An 18,942-nucleotide genomic window follows, 5' to 3' on the forward strand; every position below is an offset into this window, starting at 1 on the left:
TTCAGGACACTTCTCAAGACTTGGCTGTTCGAGCAATAGAAGTGCCCCCCGCCCCCTCAGTGCCCTGAGACCCTCACGGGTGAGTAGTGCGCTTTACAAATTCCTTGATTGATTGATTTTTAAGTATGGGGCAGATGCATTGTAACAAAGGTTATTTCGAAAAGAAATGGTGTTAGGCAAAAAAGTGGGCATTACCAGCTGTACTAGTTTAGTAAGTTAATACGCACTTACCAGTGAGTGGCTATGTCGCAAGTGTCATTGATATGGGGGACACTGCACCCTTGTTAACATACTTATTGCCAGGGCCACAGAGGAAGAGCAAGGGGAAAGGTAATAAGAAAACCCTCAACACTGTTATAAAATGCAAACTCTGAAAGATACTGTGCTATGTATATTTGTATAGTGCACTAATCACCCGCAAGGCAATTGCCGGTGGGTAGGCAACCATATGCCTAAAGTTAATCAAAGAGCCAAGTCCTCAGCTTCTTGCGGAATTTGAGGAGCAACTCAGAGGACCTGAAGTGGAGAGTGGGTTGTTCCAAGCCTTTGGGGCAATGGGTGAGAAGGCGCAACCTCCCTCTCTGTTCCTGTGTTTGCGGGGGATGTGCAGGAATGAGACCAGCTGAGTGGAGATGCTTGGAGGGGTATTTTAAGTGGATACATGTGTTGAGGTAAGCTGGGACAATGTTGAAGATCAGGTCCTTCCTCACCGGAAGAACACAGAGGGTCAGACTACCACCGTTCACGTCAGAACCTAAAGACACCTGCTGCGGAGTGTCCCAAGAACCCTCACTCAGCCCGACGCTTTTCAACGTCTACATGGCCCACTTGCCAAGATCACCAAACAACATGAGCTAAAGATAGACACATAACTGTTTAAGAACTCTGCTGAAGCTAAGAGGAATTTCCACAACGGGATGAGAGCAGTCGCCGCCTGGATGGAGGCAAGCTGCCTCAAGCTTAACTCAGAAAAGACAGAGATCCTTGTGATTGGCTCCACCTCTATTGCCTGGAACGACTCCTGGTGGTCCCCTGCTCTGGGTAACGCCCCGCTCCACTGACCATGCGCTCAACCTGGGCATCATCCTGGACTCCTCTCTATCGATGACCCACCAAGTCAATGCCATCTCTTCATCATGCTTCCACACCCTCTGACTCCTGCGGAATATTTTCAAATGGATTTCATCCCCACACGAGGAAGACAGTTACCCACGCACTTATCACCAGGAAACTTGACTACGGCAACACATTCTATGCCGGCATCACCAAGAAACTTCAATCAAGACTGCAAAGAGTCCAGAATGCAACATCTCCTCCCACATCGGAGACCTACACGGGCCCCCCTATAGGTGATCAGCCATGCTCTACAAAGCCATGATTGATTGATTGTGTAGAGCCTTGTAGCTGCATGTGAGGAGTGTAAACTGAGTGCACCTCTGTATGGGGAGCCAGTGGAGTTCCTTGAGGTGTGAAATGGCCGCATAGGGGGAGACTGCATCCTAGGCTTGCTGTGGCTGGATGGTTTGGAGTCTGTTCAGCAGCTGCTTGTTGTTTCTGACAGAGTGCTTTGCAGTAGTCCAGTCTGCTTGTTATGAGGGCTCGTGTGACTGTTTTTCTCATGATTTTACGCAGCATCTCCAGCAGGAGGAAGCAGGTGGAGATAACTGTTGACTTGTGCTGTCATGTCCATTTTTTCAGCTAGGATGATTCCTGCGTGGGCGGTAGGGGTTGGGGAGGGCCCAAGGTCAGCCAGCCACCAGATGAAGTCCCACAACGAGGTTTTGCTTCCAAAGATCACCACTTCCGTTTTGTCCGTGTTGAGCTTGGGGAAGTTTGACCTCATCCACTTGGTTACTGCGGTCACGCCGGTGTTGAAGTTGGTCTTGGTCACAAGAGTCTTGTCTGAAAGGGAGATTGTGATTTGGGTGTCGTTTGTGTAGGAAAGGATGTTGATGTTGTGGGATCTGATGATGTTGGCCAGTGGTGTCAGTTAGATGTTGAACAGGATTGGGCTAGGGGGTGAGCCTTGAGGTACTCCCGGGTAAGATTTCTGGCTTCTGACACGTAAAGTGTCATGATTACTTTTTGTGTTCTTTCCATGATGAAGGAGGAGATCCAGTTGAGGGCGGAGCCTTGCATGCCACATTTGTGGAGTCTTTTGGTCATGGTGAAGTGGGAGACCGCGTCGAAGGTGATTGAAAGGTTGATAACCGGGCCACTGTTTCTCCTCAGCTGAGGAACATCCTGATGTTGTCTGTGGTTGTGAGGAGTGTGGTTTCTGAATATTCTTGAGAAAGTGTTAAGCATCTGTGGATGTAAGATTAGCTGTGGTGTGAATACACATGACCGATAAAAGCAGCATTATAAGAAATGCAGCACTAGAATACTACAAAAAGGCTGCGCAGTTGCTACCAATAAGTATTGCAGAGGTTATTCCTCATTCTCCATTTATCAGATCTTGAAAAGCAGCATCTTAAAACTGTTAACGGACTGAACAAAACACCCATTGTGGGTGACACCTTGTTACACGTAGACTCACCCATCTGTCACTGTTTCAGAGCCAAAACATGAATGATCATCACTCAGAGAGCAAAGCAGCACTTGTGCGCACCACTGAAGCATGCCTGCACATCTGACTGGCTAGAGCACATCTATGGAGTTCACAAGAGCTGTGTGAGGAGAGACCCCAGTGCATAAGAGGAGGGAAGAAGCTAGTTGTGGAAACCTGGCAAAGAGCTTCTCCTCAATGGATGGCTAGTAAAGCCCTCTCATAAACCCTCTTCACGGGTACAAGGTACTTCATCACCAAAGTTTTCTTACAGGTGAAAAGGGATGCCCAAGAGAGACTACTTTGAAGGTGAAAGTGATGCAACATATAAACCTCTTCACGTGTACAACGTGCCAAGTGCTTCTCTGCTGCCCACCTGGAATTAGAACTTTGCATTTTATGTTATTTGCTTGTTGGCCCTCATTAATACAGCTATATTTCCCAATTTATTATCTTCACTCTTCCCCAGTCTGCAGCATGTCTACAGGTGGTACTTAGTAGTTGAGAGTTCACTAGTGTTACTCATTGACGGAAAACCAAGAGGCAATACCAAGGCTCTCTAACGACCAATGTGTGAACAACAGCACAACCCAACACTAGGCGTGAAAACATCTCTGACAATAATGTAGCTATTCAGAAAGTTTCTCACTTGGGAAAAGGCAACGTCACAGACTTATCTCCTGGTACAAATGACTTCCTAGGAGATAAATGGTTGTCGAACAGATGTTCCTTTAAGCTAAACTAACTGAATGGGGGAAAGCTTCTACTCAAGGATGAGCAGGACCATGTGTGTGGCGGATAAAGTGATGGATGTAGTGGGAGAGATGAAAGACGTACTGGGCAAAAGGGTGGCAGTGTTAAGATGAAGAGTGCATAGTATGAGATGATGGATGAAATAGGTAAGATGATGATAAAGAACTGGGCAAGATAACGGACTTTACATCCTAGCTAGGTTTGTGCAGTAGAATACCTCTACATACATGCAAGATGATAAATGGATGGGTAGATTAGTGGAGATGAGAGAGGGAGAGTGATGGATAGATGCAATTATTGATGTAGATAACAGATTACGCTAATGGAGACAAATGACAGACAGACGGGGATCACAAATGAATGGGCAGCTCAGTCAAGCAGCAAAGTGAAAAGAGACCAATGAACAAACTAAATATTGTTCTGAAGCTGAACTTCTTACCTCTCCTCCAGGTTCTTGGAGTCCCAGGCGCTCTTTGCTTCCCTGAGGTCTGAACATTCCCCATCGGGTGTGTAGGATCGGTGCACCTCAACATCATGGACATCAGCCATTCTCCCTACAACTCCAACATCCCTCTCTTGAGGTCTCTCCATCTCCCCATCACCCATCTCCCTCTCCAACCCTTGCACCTGCCACTCTATCCCAGGGTCTCTGATCTCAAAAGCATCTCTGCTCTCAGTACCTCCATCACCAACCTCTCTGCTGTCAAAGTGTCTCTCTATTCCTCCAATATCTGTGTCTCTCTCATTCTCTTTCATATCCACCTCTCCTGTATATGTGTCTCTCTCCATTCCTCTGAAAACACCATCGCCATGCTGCTCCATCAGAGTGACAGTATAGGCATCGCCTGAGGACCTGCGTCTAGCATCGGACTCTAGGCTTTGGTCATTTAAGGTGTGCTCCACGGACCAGTCCATACTGCGGGGTTCAGACTCTTCACTCTGGTCAGTTAACCCAACACTGTGCTTACTTGACCAATCCCCACTGCTCCTCCCACCGGTCTCTCCTATGATGGGTGTTTTGGACAATACATGGCTGATTTTAGATTCCGTTTGCTCACTGAAGTCTTCCAAGGTGGGCTTTATGGAAAGGTCTTTACTGTCTATTACAAGCTCTGCACCCTGCTCGGTCTCGCCCACCGAGGGATGCATAGTCCAGCCCATATTGTCGGATCCAGATTCAACACCCTGCTCTGTGCCCCCCTCGCTGTGTCTAATGTACCATTCTCTACTGCTGGTTCTAGGTTCTTCGCCTTGGTCACTCTCTTCCATGTTCTGCTTCATTGCCCACTCAAAACCGATCATTCCGTGCCCTTCACCCTGGTGTCCCTCTTCCATGCTCTGCTTTATCAACCAATCTCTACCAATGACTCCAGGTTCTCGCTCTTCCATGCCGTGCGTTGATGCCCAGCCTGTAGTGCCAATTTCTGACTCTTCACTCTGGTCTCCCTCTCCCAGACTGTGCTTTACAGACCAGTCTGTGCTGGAGACTCCAGATGGTTCGCTCGGGCTAGTCTCTCCTATGTTGTGCTTCGTAGACCAGTCCGTGCTCTGGGTTTCCTTCTCTCTCCTCCAGTCAGCCTCCCCGATCCCATGCGTCCTGGACCACTCACTGTTTCCTATGTCCAACTCCTGGCTCTGGTTTGTTCCTCCGAAACCATACTGATCTTCCCACACACCCTTGCTGAGGCTTAGCTGCTCCACTCCTCTGGTACCAAACTCGCTCTGCAGATCTTTCTGTGACCAGCCAAGCAGGCCAGGCTAGAGGGAGAAAGGAGAATAACATGGTCAGAGAGTCGCAAAACTGGCCTGGAGATTAACAGCCACACAAGATGCCCTTCCCAAGGTACTGTTCCTCTGCTCTACATCTTGAGTCTAAGGCCTAAATGACAAGAGATTGGGGTTTGCAAATGGGACATACATGAAACGTTGCTCTTGCACATTCCCTTGAATTTGCTTGTATGTGGGTTACCCCAGTTATACATTCTATGACTCCTGCACACTCTCTCTCTCTCCCTCTCTCTCTCTCTCGACATTCTCTCGACATTCTCTCAGTATGAATTATTCCCTGGGATATTTTCATTAAACAATTGGTAGAGTCAATACCCTTCCCCCTAACTGCTACAGCTTCCACTCTGCTGGCTCCAATCACCTTCTTGCCTCTGGCTTTGAGGCGTTTCCCAAGATGACATTCCCCACTGTAGGCTCCCAGGTCCTCCTTTGATCATGGCCAGGAAGTCCACTTCCTATGACATCATCTAGTGCCACCCTTCTCCCTGTTCCATCTCGCGCAACCTCCTTAAGCTTGCTGTAGATGCCTGCGCAGTTTCCCCCAATATCAATCGGCTTAACTGCTCACAACCACCTGCTCTCCTGAACCTCATCACAGCTGAGGCTTACTTACTTGCTCTCAACAGCCTCTAGCAATGAAATGCCACCTAGCGAAGGACTTGCGTACATACTAGTTTATGCAGTCTTCATTGACAGGAAGTAACCCTCCCTCTGCACCTCTTTCCATGCACAGATGTATTACTTCAACAAGCAGTTTCCCGACTGGACATCATTGGAGCAACCATGTCAGGTTCCTCTTACTCAAAAGGAAAGAAGGGAGTAGTCCGTACTTAAAGACAGGCAGACTCCCCAAAACCCACAGAGACCCACCTGAGAAGCAGCATACCAAAAGGAAAGCTTTCCTACCTTAAACACAGATAGGAATAGAAAGGGGGGGTCCAGGCAATATCACCCCATTTTTTCCCCCTAAATGACAGCCATTCTTCGGTCAGTAGTCGAGGAGCTATATAGCTGATAGAAAGTGAAGTGATGGCCCCTTAGTGTTTTTCCCAGGCAGGGACAAGGGGTTGAGAAGGAAGTGGGAAGGTTGGGTGGACACCTGCAGCTGACAGGAGGTGAAGCGATAACTCATTCTCTTTCTCACAGTTCACAGGCTTATTAAAAGGGCCAGGTTTAAATACTTTATTTTGGTCAAAGACTATACAAGGTTCAAAGTCAATAATATAACAAATGAGCCTAGCAGCTTAACAACTATTAAAAAAACAACTTTGTTAAAATATATTTTGTGGATCTACATGGAGGACAGCACAACAATTGCATTAAAACGTCAATAAAAACATGGAAAATATTATCTAAACTTTTAAAAGGAGATAATCACATTGTAAGTGTAATACATAGCATATGCACACAGCCTATCTGGATAGCCATCTAAAACAACCTAACCTACTCTTCAAAAGTGCGCGTGGAGTAGTTGCCTCCTTGGGGATTGCTAGGACCTCAACAGTTTAACCTTGGATTTCACTTAGTGTCTAGCAGACCCGTATCCGCGGAATCACCCAGTTGGGTCTGATCAAGGTCTGTAGGAGTAAAGTGAGAAAATTGTTTTCATCATATTGGCCAGATACTCTCTAGGATCTTGGTGAAAACACAATAAAATGGGTGGTATCTGCCCTACTTATTCTCAGGGCTACCCTGAACCGGCGGACTCCTAGGGAGCGGCATGAAGGAACAACCCAACGCTTGCCCGGTTTGTGATCATTTGGGCAGAAGAACAATGGCTGGCTGCCAGTTCCATCACCTCCTCTACATGCTAGACAAAGTTTACTACCCCTCCGGCTGCCCTTCCATGTAGCAGTATAGGTAGCGGGGGGCAACCTGACTCTTAAGTAGAGGGTTTTAGTAAGGGGTGGGTCAATCTCGTTTGTGTAATCCTCAAAGACAGGGGAGGGCTTTGGCTCTAAGAAACGTTAGGTACCAGGCCTCGCTGTTTGTTCTGGTTCATCTCCTCCTCCCAGTAGGGGGGCTTCAGCTTTTTGGCAGAGGAGGATGAGATCAAGGTTCTGCCTAACCAACACTCTGGCAGGCCCAGAGAATAAAGGGGTGCCGCTGGGAGACTCAGGCTGTCATCTATGTTAGGAGATGCACCATAAAAGTACTTTCTACAATGCTGGAGGTACAACAATTTAGAGGGAGCGCACAAGGTGATAAGAGACCCAATCTAAGGGGAAAAAACAGCAGGAAATCAGATTCAGAATAATTGACCCCCCCCTGCTGGTTACAGAATCAAGCAACAATCTAAGCAAGAGAAACAATGTAATAAAATTATAAAACTAATCCATCAACAACGTAGAACCTTGGGCTAGACTGAAGTTAAACCCCACCCCCCAAACACAGAACCGACAAAAAGAGGCGTTTGGCACCCCGCAGAACCAGGCAGAAATTAAAAAACACCATCAAGGGGGCAACAATCTCAGACCACGCAGGTCAAACACGCCAGAAGGATGCCGCGAGCAATCCCTCCAGGTCCTGGGGCGCGAAGGACAGATTAAGTTCCCCTTGTGCGGATGCTCAGTATGCACGGTAATGGGCAGCCAACGAACAGTCTACTGCGCCCAGCACCTTCTGCTGTGAAACATACCTGAAAGCAAAGAAAATAATAGCAGTGTGATGCGGTCAACGCTGACTCATCATTGAGCTTTTTTCCTTTGCTCTAAGCCATGTTGCACAATAACATGTCCAAAAAACATTGACAAAGACAATAGATTTTTCATAGGCGAAACCTAATGGCTTTGTCAATGCTTGTTAAACATGACTTGTGCCTGCTATTGAAGCCAGTGTGCAGTTTTAAATGACTTGGCAAAATAACCCCTGTGCCAAGCCTAACAATCCCTTTTTAAAACATATAAGTCACCCCTAAGGTAGGCCCTAAGCCACCCCTAGGGCAGGGTGCAATTGTTTTTAAAAGGATGGACACTCACTTTTAGGTTTTACATGTCCTGGTAGTGAAAAACTCCCACAATCGTTTTCACTACTGTGAGGACTACCTCTCCCATAGGATAACATTGGGTTACCTTATTACATTTATTAAAAGCTGACATTTGTTTGGGAGTAGATAGAAAGTCATGTTTGGTGTTAAGGAACTGTAATTTAAAATCTTCTTTAATGGTAAAGTCAGATTTGAAGTCACAGTTCTGAAAATGCCACATGCCATTTTCTTGTCCTAAACATTTGGTGACTGTTTCCTGGGTCACATGACTAGGTGTAGTTGGCAGATGGCCTTTGTGTATTCTTCCCAGACTGCCATACAATAGAGGGACTAGATGTTGCCAGGATGTGCCATCTCAGGCAGGATGGGGTGGTGAAGCTGTATGCAGTCTCACTTGCACTTCAAAGACTGTGCCTCAGCTCACACACAAATAATGTCATACTAGCCTATTTTGTCAGCAGACAAACTAGGACCAGGGCAAGGAAGTAGGAAATTCCAGACACTTCTGTGGAGGGGGGAACTCCAGAAGTTTCTTCCACTTCAAAATAGGCACAAGGTATAAAAATAGGTCTCCCAGACCCACTCTTCAGTTCACTTCTGGACCTGCAGAAGGACTTTCAGAGGACTGCACTGCTATACCTACAGGCCTGCCCTGTGCCCTTAGAGGACTGCCCTGCTGCTTGAGACCTGCTTTCCTACTTAAAACCATGACTTTCAGAGTGATTCCAAGGGCTAGTTGGCTGGCCTCCCAATTAGACCCTCAGGGAAAGGTAAGGCTCCAACCATCTTGAACCCACACTTGAACCCAGCCTGAGGGAGTCCTGGCCCTCCAAGTTGTGCCCCTCCAGTCTTGGACCCTTGGTAGTGGGGCTAAAGGTGCCCAAATAGGCCAAATCCAAAACTTGGGACTTGGATATTTTTCTGCCAAAAAGCTTGCCGATCTGCCCAAGGTGCAGCTCCTGTAGGCCTGACTTTGTGGCAGCTCCCGCTACGTTCTTCTCCACAACAGCAAATCCTGTTCAGCGGCTCCTTGCAGAAGGGGTATCTGACTTTGTGGAGACTTCGTCAGCTATACCCTAAGCCTTGTTCTGCTGGAGATATTGGACTTCCAGAATAGAGGCTAAGAGCAAGATGTATCAAAGGGTTTTATCCATTCTTTGGGAAAATGAGTTCATACATATGACCCTAAGTCCGACCGTGGCAATCTTCACAGCAACTCCATCTAGTGGCTGCCAGATAATGATGCCTCCTCCTCAGACACCGACGGCTGCCTTGCCTCCATGAATTTTACCTTACAAGGTATTTTTCTTCAAACATTCTTCTACGTTAAAGGTAAGCGAAGACCTGGCCCAATCCACTTCTTGTACCCGAACCTCACTCTATCGTGGTTGGCCATAACTAACTTTCGACTTTGCCTGCGCCCCGCCAGACTAGATGTGTGTAGTTGCCACTTTGATGTTTTAGGTGCTAATTTTCACTTTATATTTTAAAAATGCAGAACTCTGGTTCTACTGATTGGACTTTTGTTCTTTTGGTGTCAAATAATTTATTAAAATATACTCTGTTTTTCTATATCAGTGTGGATTTATTCTTGTTTTTTGTTTTTCACTATATTACTGTTTGTGTGCTGCATGAATATTTTACAGATTGCCTCTCAGCTAAGCCTGACTGCTTTTGTGCCAAACTACCAGAGGGTTCAGCACAGGTTATTATAGTGGCTTTTTGTCATTCACTATGACCAGGATTGTGGCTGTTGCTTGAGAAGGACTCAAACCACCCTCGATCAACAACCCAATTTCTCACATCCCCTTTAACATCTGTCCCACTTTCCAGCCTATATACAAACTCCCATCTAATACCCGATAACATTTGTGCCACGTTCTTGCTTACAAACTCCCATGTGATACCCCTGATAACATCTGTGCCACCTTCCTGCCCACCTACACACTCCCATCTCGTACCCCGATAACATCTGTGCCACCTTCTCAGCTAAAAGCCTCAGGGTTCATATAAACAGCAACCGGTGCCATCTGGCTTCTTCAGCTCATTGACACAGCTGTCCTATCATACTTTCAACATATATATCTAGCCTCACCTCACACTAATCTCCACTACTGACCAATATATAACCGAGCTACCCCATAACAACCGAGCTCCACTGACTTCCGTCTACACCCTCAACCACTGCCACAGTTCCAAACTCAGCAACACCATTAAAAGCAAGTTTCCTCACTTCAAGATTCCCATCCTTCGCCTTTACTGAACTCCATCCCTGAAAGGTCTTCTCCTTTGGATAATCTACTTGTTATCTATATTGTGCCTAAGGACAACCTTAAGGTGGGCTAAAGCTCCCGGTGGGTATCCAACCACACTCAGAATCAACAGCTACACTGCGAACCTTGAACAGGTTATGAGGTATGATGTCAACTACAACAGCTGTGCCGTGAGCCCTGGAATGAAGGTCAAAGGCTACGAAGACAGCTACATTATGAACATCAAGGGCACTGTGCGATGTGTCTTGCTGTGTCCATTCACCATTGTTATCCACAGGGTGCGACACTATTGTCAGCTACGTGAATTAGTGACACTATCCGTGCATTCTATGTACAGCCCTGGTCATTGTAATGCTAAAGTCAAACAAAAACAAAACAAAAAGGAACAATCCCATGGACTCTGTAAAAATAACTTACGCCAACCCGCCTGGTTTCAAGACACCCAAAACATAGATATCACTACCCTTAGCAGAACTGTTAAGAAGATCGTTCCACCATTTGCCCCACCACAAATGTGAACAACGCTGCCTCCCACAGCCCTGCATGCCTCTCTGAAGCGATTGACGCTGCAGCTCCATTACAAAGTGAGAAGAAATGTTCTAAACCATGTGCCATGGTTCAAGAAGGCCTTCTATGAGGAAAGGAAAGCCTTAAGAATCTTAGAATAGAAATGGAGGCAGTCACCCTTCCCCTCTAACCTCACTTGCCTCAGAAATGCAAGGTCCCTGTAAAAAAAAGAAAAACACATCTGCTGGGAGAAATTCAACCACTTTAATTTCATGCTGGACTTAGCCAGGAACTGACCAAAACAACTCGTTGATCTTGTCAAATCCGCCAACAACCCCTCAGTGCTCACACCAAGCAAATATGAAGACCCAACACTAAACTAGTTGAGTTTCTAAAGTTCTTCAACTCCAAAGTTCAACGGCTACTGCATTACAATGGCCACACTACCTCTCCACTGGTGAGTAAATCCAAAGAGACTCAGCAACTATTTAATTCCATTACAGAGGAAGACTTACTTGAGATTATCATACAAACAAAACCCTCAAACCACTTTGTAGACCCAAACCCTGGTGATATTGCTGAAGACCTTTACACTCACTTGTGTCCTCACTGGACAAAACTAGTGAATCTCTCTCTCTGCCAAGGTACATTTCCTGACTGCTTCAAAACAGGACAAGTCATCCCAGCCTAAAAAAAACCTTTGCAGGCACCAACGAACTTAAGAACTATCGCCCGAACTCCAACATGCCTTTCCTCTCAAAACCCACTGAGAGGTGTATAGCAGAGCAACTCACCCAACAGAAACAACAACTCCCAGAAGAATTCCAATCTGCTTTCAATCAGGGCTTCAGCACAAAAACCACTCTACTACAGGTGGTCGATGATGCTTTTTGAATTCTAGACCCAGCAAACCTTCCCTCCTATTTTTTCCTCAACCTATCATCAGCCTTTGACACGGGGAACCACTGCACACTCTTAGACACACTCACAAATCACAAGGGAATTGATGGCAGGGTCCGAATGGTTCGCTTAATTCCTCATGGGCAAGTCGCAGAGGGTTAAAATGAATTACCATTTCTCCTCACTGATTGTGGTGGGCTAAGTTATCCTCAAGGGGCCCATCTTTGCTCCAAACCTATTCCACCTGTACATTGAGCTACTCTGAGTCCTTCTCAAGAAGTAAAGTATATGCTATCACCAATAAGCACAACACAAAGCTGTATTTAAAGGTCTCCTTACAAAATAATATATTGCTGCTTGTCACCACCATAAACTCAACTGGATGATCTCACATCACCTACAGCTAAACCCTTCTAAAACCGAATTTCTCCTTATTGTCCCCTTCAAAATCAACATCTCCACTGCAATCCTCTATGGAAACAAACAACTTCCTCAACAGTAAACCCACCATTGTTGACAGTGACAAATCTCTGGGAGTCACCCAAGACAAAAGGCTCAACCTACATTCTCAAATCAGCACTATGGCCAAAAGAGCTCAATATCAACCGTCTTCTGTGAGGAATCCGTAGTTATATCCCAGAACTAGATCTTAAAGCTATTACCCAGACACTGGTGCACTGTACTATAGACGAGTGTTACTCCCTCCTAACTGGTCTCCCTCAATTCTATCCGTGGAGAACTAGAAAACTGACAATATTGAAATTTTCCAGCTAAATTTAAGCATACAATTACAGACAGTACTATCCACCTGAGCTAAAAAAAAAATTCAAAATGGCAAAGCCTATTTTACCATTTCAAGCACAGAATTACAGCTTCAGATTGGTATATGAACAGAAACCAACCTGAAATAAGTAAAGACCTGATTTAAATCTGGACGGGAGTCCTTCCGCCGTCCGTGGCGGCGGTTTTCAAGCTTAGTTCCAACTGTCATATTTAGATGTATTGCGGCTGAGCCTCCGACCAACGAGACGGAGTGGTATCTGCCTGGTACCTCCCATGGTGTGGTAGACTCCTGTACTGGCTAACGTTACTCCATCGCCATCAGGCTGGCAGGTTGCTGCCGACCATATTTAGATTTCACACTGGCGTTGTTCTGGCGGCGGTTTCCTGACGGAGGGGGATCAGTCGCAGGATTTGTTTTACATTGCACTATGCCTGTGGCAATGGAGTAGACAATAGCAGCACACATCTGCTGTACTTTGGCTTGATATGTCCACCTGCATACCACACTATACAACGCACTCCTTTCACACCATGACCCTTTGCCATTCCACCACAGCACATTTACTTGCAGGAAACACTCAGTGTAATACATCCAAACACACAACATACAGACACTATCGACACTCCACCCACTTACACCACACCCAAACCAACCACAATAACACAATCTTCTAAACCAACAAACTCATGCAAAAGCACACCTGCACATGACAACACCAACCAGAACCAAACACCCATACTCACCTGAATGTTACACAACAAAGACCAGACCCACATGCAACTGCCAAACATACAGACGCAACCACATCACCCACTACAATTCCCTCTACCTCAAGCAGCCAATCTACTCACCCCTCTCCTACGCTTACATCTCTCTCCCAATTCTACATTACTTTGGCCAATACCAAACCTGCTGTAGATACACTGTGGACCATCTTGGTACACAGACACCTACCCTTTATGGAGTCTGTCTACACACATGGTATCTTGTGATGGATACACCCAGGATCTCCTGAAAATACAGACGAAAACCTGCTGTAGTTACACCTTGGACCAACTGTGACCACAGACACCCTACCCTCTATGGAGTCTGGCTAAGCACATGTTATCCTGTGACGGATACACCCAGTATCCCCTGGAAATACAAATGTAAACCTACTGTAGGTACACCCTGCACCTTCTCGATACACAAACACCCTACCCTCTATGGAGTCTGTTTAAACACACGGTATCCTGTAATGGATGCACCCAGGATCTCCTCTGAATACAGATAAAAACCTGCTTTAGGTACACAGTCAACTTTCTGAGTACAAAGACACCCTACCCTCTATGGAGTCTGTCTAAACATATGGTATCCTGTGACGGATACACCCAGGATCCTCCCCGAATACAGGTGAAAACTGCTGTAGACACACTGTCTACCATCTGTGACCACAGATACAATACCGTCTATGGAGTCTGTCTGAAAACATGGTATCCTGTGATGGATACACCCAGGATTCCCTCTGAATACAGATAAATGTCTGCTGTAGATACGCCCTGCACCACCTCTGTACAGACACCCTACCATCTATGGAGCCAGTCTAAACACAAGGCATCCTGTGACGGATACAGCCAGGATCTCCTGGGAGTACAGATGAAAACCTATTGTAGCCACACCATAGACACCCTATCCTCTATGGAGTGTGTCTAAGCACAAAGCATCCTATGATGGATACACCCAGGATCTCCTGGGAGTACAGATGAAAACCTGCTGTAGCTACGCCATGAACCATCTGTGACCACAAACACCCTACCCTCTATGGAGTCTGGCTAAACACGTTATCCTGTGATGGATACACCCAGGATCCCAAGGAAATACAAATGAAAACCCACTGTAGATACACCCTGCACCATCTGTGACCACAAACACCATACCCTCTATGGAGTCTTTCTAAACACATGATATCCTGTGACAGATACACCCAGGATCCTCCCTGAGTACATAGGAAAGTCTGCTGTAGATACATGGTTAACTATCCGGGTGCAAAAAAACCCTACCCTCTATGTCTAAACACATGGTATCCTGTGACGGACACACCCAGGATCCCCTGGAAATACAAATGAAAACCTACTGTAGATACACCCTGCACCATCTGTGACCACAATCACCCTACTCTCTATGGAGTCTGGCTAAGCACATGGTATCCTGTGACGGATACACCCAGGATCCCCTGGAAATACAAATGTAAACCTACTGTAGATACACCCTGCACCATCTTGATACACAAACACCCTACCCTCTATGGAGTCTGTCTAAACACACGGTATCCTGTAATGGATGCACCCAGGATCTCCTCTGAATACAGATAAAAACCTGCTTTAGGTACACAGTCAGCTTTCTGAGTACAAAGACACCCTACCCTCTATGGAGTCTGTCTAAACATATGGTATCCTGTGACGGATACACCCAGGATCCTCCCCGAATACAGGTGAAAACTGCTGTAGACACACCGTCTACCATCTGTGACCACAGATACACTACCGTCTATGGAGTCTGTCTGAAAACATGGTATCCTGTGACGGATACACCCAGGATTCCCTCTGAATACAGATAAATATCTGCTATAGATGCCCCTTGCACCACCTCTGTACAGACACCCTACCATCTATGGAGCCAGTCTAAACACAAGGCATCCTGTGACGGACACACCCAGGATCTCCTGGGAGTACAGATGAAAACCTATTGTAGCTACGCCATGAACCATCTGTGACCACAGACACCCTACCCTTTATGGAGTCTGGCTAAACACATGTTATCCTGTGATGAATACACACAGGATCCCCTGGAAATACAAATGTAAACCTACTGTAGATGCACCCTGCACCATCTGTGACCACAAACACCCTACCCTCTATGGAGGGTCTAAACACATGGTATCCTGTGACAAATACACCAGGATCCTCCCTGAGTACAGACAAAAGTCTGCTGTAGATACATGGTATCTGAGTACAAAGACACCCTACCCTCTATGTCTAAGCACATGCTATCCTGTGACGGATACACCCAGGATCCCCTGGAAATACAAATGAAAACCTACTGTATATACACCCTGCACCATCTGTGACCACAAACACCCTACCCTCTATGGAGGGTCTAAACACATGGTATCCTGTGACAAATACACCCAGGATCCTCCCTGAGTACAGAGGAAAGTCTGCTGTAGATACATGGTATCTGAGTACAAAGACACCCTACCCTCTATGTCTAAACACATGCTATCCTGTGACAGATGCACACAGGATCGCCTCTGAATACAGATGAAAACCTGCTGTAGGTGCACCTTGTACCATCTCTGGACACAGGCACCCTACCCTCTGTGGAGTTTGTCCAAACACATGGTGTTCTGTGATGGGTACACCCAGGATCCCCTCTGAATACATTTGAAAACCTGCTGTAGGTACACCGTGGACCACCTCTGTACACATACACTCTACCTACTATGGGGTCTGTCAAAACACCTGGTGTCCTGTGACAGATACACCCAGGATCCCCCCGGCAAATACAGATGAAAAAATGCTGTAGATATACCCTTGAGCCCTTGTAGAGACAATCAGCAACCCTCTTACCCCCAGAGGCCCACAGTGGGAATATTCAGAGGCACTCAAACATTTGTCATCTAATATAGCTGTTAAAATGTTAAAGGGTGCACCTTCAAACCTCAGTACATAGACCCCCTAGGGACGGTGGGTACATCCACATGCCCATGTGTGTGGGCACAGAGACACACTGAGCCTTACTTACCCTGAAGGAGGTTCCACTGCTTTCCAGTACACGATGGGTTGAAAAGACAGTGGCACTGTCCAGATCATCACTCGTGTCACGGAGGCACTGGGCACCAGCATCATGAAGGTGCTGAATGTTTGTGTCACGCAGGCGATGGGCACCAGTGTCAGAGCGGCGCTGAGCAATGATGTCACGGAGGCGCTGGGCCCCAGTGTCACGGAGTCGCTCAGCACTGACGTCACGGAGGGTTGCATTGCCCAACATCCTCTGGAGAAGAGGGACACCAATGCTGCAGTCTTCCTGCTCCATTATCCTGGGCTGACAGCACCCACAGGCTGTCCCTTAGCAAGCAGCACCTGGAAGGTGCCCTGCTGCAATTTTCTGCTGGCACCACCCACAGGTTGCAGGTGGGTGTCCTGGAAAACCCTCCAGTGGGCAGCTCCCACAGGTCCTGGAAGGGTGCTCTGCTGGTACCACCTACAGGTCCTGGATGGGTGTCCTTGAACACACTCCAGTGGGCAGCACCCACAGGCCCTGGAACCTCCAGTGGGCAGCACCCACAGGTCCTGGATGGGTGCACTGGAATACCATCCAGTGGGAAGCTCCCACGGGTCCTGGAAGGGTGCTCTGCTGGTACCACCTACAGGTCCTGGATGGGTGTCCTTGAACACACTCCAGTGGGCAGCACCCACAGGTTCTGGATGGGTGCGCTGGAATACCATCCAGTGGGCAGCTCCCACAGGTCCTGGAAGGGTGCTCTGCTGGTACCACCTACAGGTCCTGGATGGGTGTCCTTGAACACACTCCAGTGGGCAGCACCCACAGGCCCTGGAACCTCCAGTGGGCAGCACCCACAGGTTCTGGATGGGTGCGCTGGAATACCATCCAGTGGGCAGCTCCCACAGGTCCTGGAAGGGTGCTCTGCTGGTACCACCCACAGATGCTGGATGGGTGCCCTTGAACACACTCCAGTGGGCAGCACTCACAGCTTCTGGAAGTGTGCCTTGCTATAATGCTCTGCTGGTACCACCCACAGGTCCTGGATGGGTGTCCTGGAGTACTCTCCAGAGGTCAGCACTCACAGGTCCAGAAGGAATGCCCTGGAATAGCCGTTACATGGCAGCACCCATAGGTCCTGGATGGGTGCCCTGGAGAGCTGGAGCGTGCTGGAACCTGCATGCAATCAGTCTGAACTTTGCAGTGTGTGTCTCTGGCTCAGGATTGCTGGCCCAGCCTAAACCTGTCTGGCCACTTCCCACCGTCAGTTGCCAGCCCTGAGGCACCCAGCGTCCTCTCAGGATCCTTTGAAGCTGGTTAACACCCAGCTGAGGTATCTAGCAGCTGTAAAGCACAAACTTATATGTATGCTGCAGCTCACACCAGCTCGCAACTCACCACAGCTCGCCACTCACTGCAGTTCACCACAGCTCGCAACTCAGTGAAGCTCACAACTCACTGCAGCTCACCACAGATCACACCTCACTGCAGCTCACCACAGCTCGCAACTCACCACAGCTCGCAACAAACCACAGCTCGCAACAAACCACAGCTCGCAACTCACTGAAGCTCACACCTCACTGCAGCTCACCACAGCTCGCAATTCACTGCAGCTCACCACAGCTTGCAACTCACTGCAGCTCACAACTCACTGAACCTCAGAACTCACTGCAGCTCACCACAGATCACACCTCACTGCAGGTCACCACAGATCACACCTCACCACAGATCGCAACTCACCACAGATCGCAACTCACCACAGATCGCCACTCACCACAGATCGCCACTCACCACAGATCGCCACTCACTGCAGCTCACCACTCACTGCAGCTCACCACAGCTCGCAACTTACTGCAGCTTACCACAGCTCGCAACTCACTGCAGCTCACAACTCACTGAAGCTCACAACTCACTGCAGCTCACCACAGATCACACCTCACTGCACCTCACCACAGCTCGCAACTCACTGCAGCTCCCAACTCAGTGAAGCTCACAACTCACTGCAGCTCACCACAGATCACACCTCACTGCACCTCACCACAGCTCGCAACTCACTGCAGCTCACCACAGCTCCCAATTCAGTGAAGCTCACATCTCACTGCAGCTCACCACAGATCACACCTCACTGAAGCTCACCGCAGCTCGCAACTCACTGCAGCTCGCAACTCACCGCAGCTCGCAACTCACTGCAGCTCACCACAACTCGCAACTCACTGCAGCTCACCACAGCTCGCAACTCACTGCAGCTCACCACAGCTCGCAACTCACTGCAGCTCACAACTCACTGCAGCTCACCACAGATCACACCTCACTGCAGCTCACCACAGCTCTCAACTCACCACAGCTCGCCACTCACTGCACCTCACCACAGCTCGCAACTCACTGCAGCTCACCACAGATCACACCTCACTGCAGCTCACCACAGATCACACCTCACTGCAGCTCACCACAGATCACACCTCACTGCAGCTCACCACAGATCACACCTCACTGCAGCTCACCACAGCTCGCAACTCGCCACAGCTTGCAACTCCCTGCAGCTCACCACAGCTTGCAACTCCCTGCAGCTCACCACAGCTCGCAACTCACTGAAGCTCACAACTCACTGCAGCTCACCACAGCTTGCAACTCACTGCAGCTC

General features: G+C 47.9%; 1 protein-coding gene across 3 annotated transcripts in view; it reads right to left on the minus strand.

The window, feature by feature from the left end:
• TNKS1BP1 (tankyrase 1 binding protein 1) overlaps nucleotides 1-18,942 on the minus strand; it is a 583,852-nt gene that overhangs the window by 84,452 nt on the left and 480,458 nt on the right. For all 3 annotated transcript variants that reach the window (XR_011203085.1, XM_069233037.1, XM_069233036.1), the window contains exon 6: nucleotides 3,741-5,059. Coding sequence is in view for 2 of the 3 variants with exons in the window: in XM_069233037.1 (XP_069089138.1) it covers nucleotides 3,741-5,059 (1,319 nt within the window). In the remaining variant the exon portion in view is untranslated. The remainder of the gene's footprint in view (nucleotides 1-3,740; nucleotides 5,060-18,942) is intronic.

Source organism: Pleurodeles waltl, chromosome 4_2, assembly GCF_031143425.1.
Source record: "Pleurodeles waltl isolate 20211129_DDA chromosome 4_2, aPleWal1.hap1.20221129, whole genome shotgun sequence".
NCBI lineage: Eukaryota > Metazoa > Chordata > Amphibia > Caudata > Salamandridae > Pleurodeles > Pleurodeles waltl.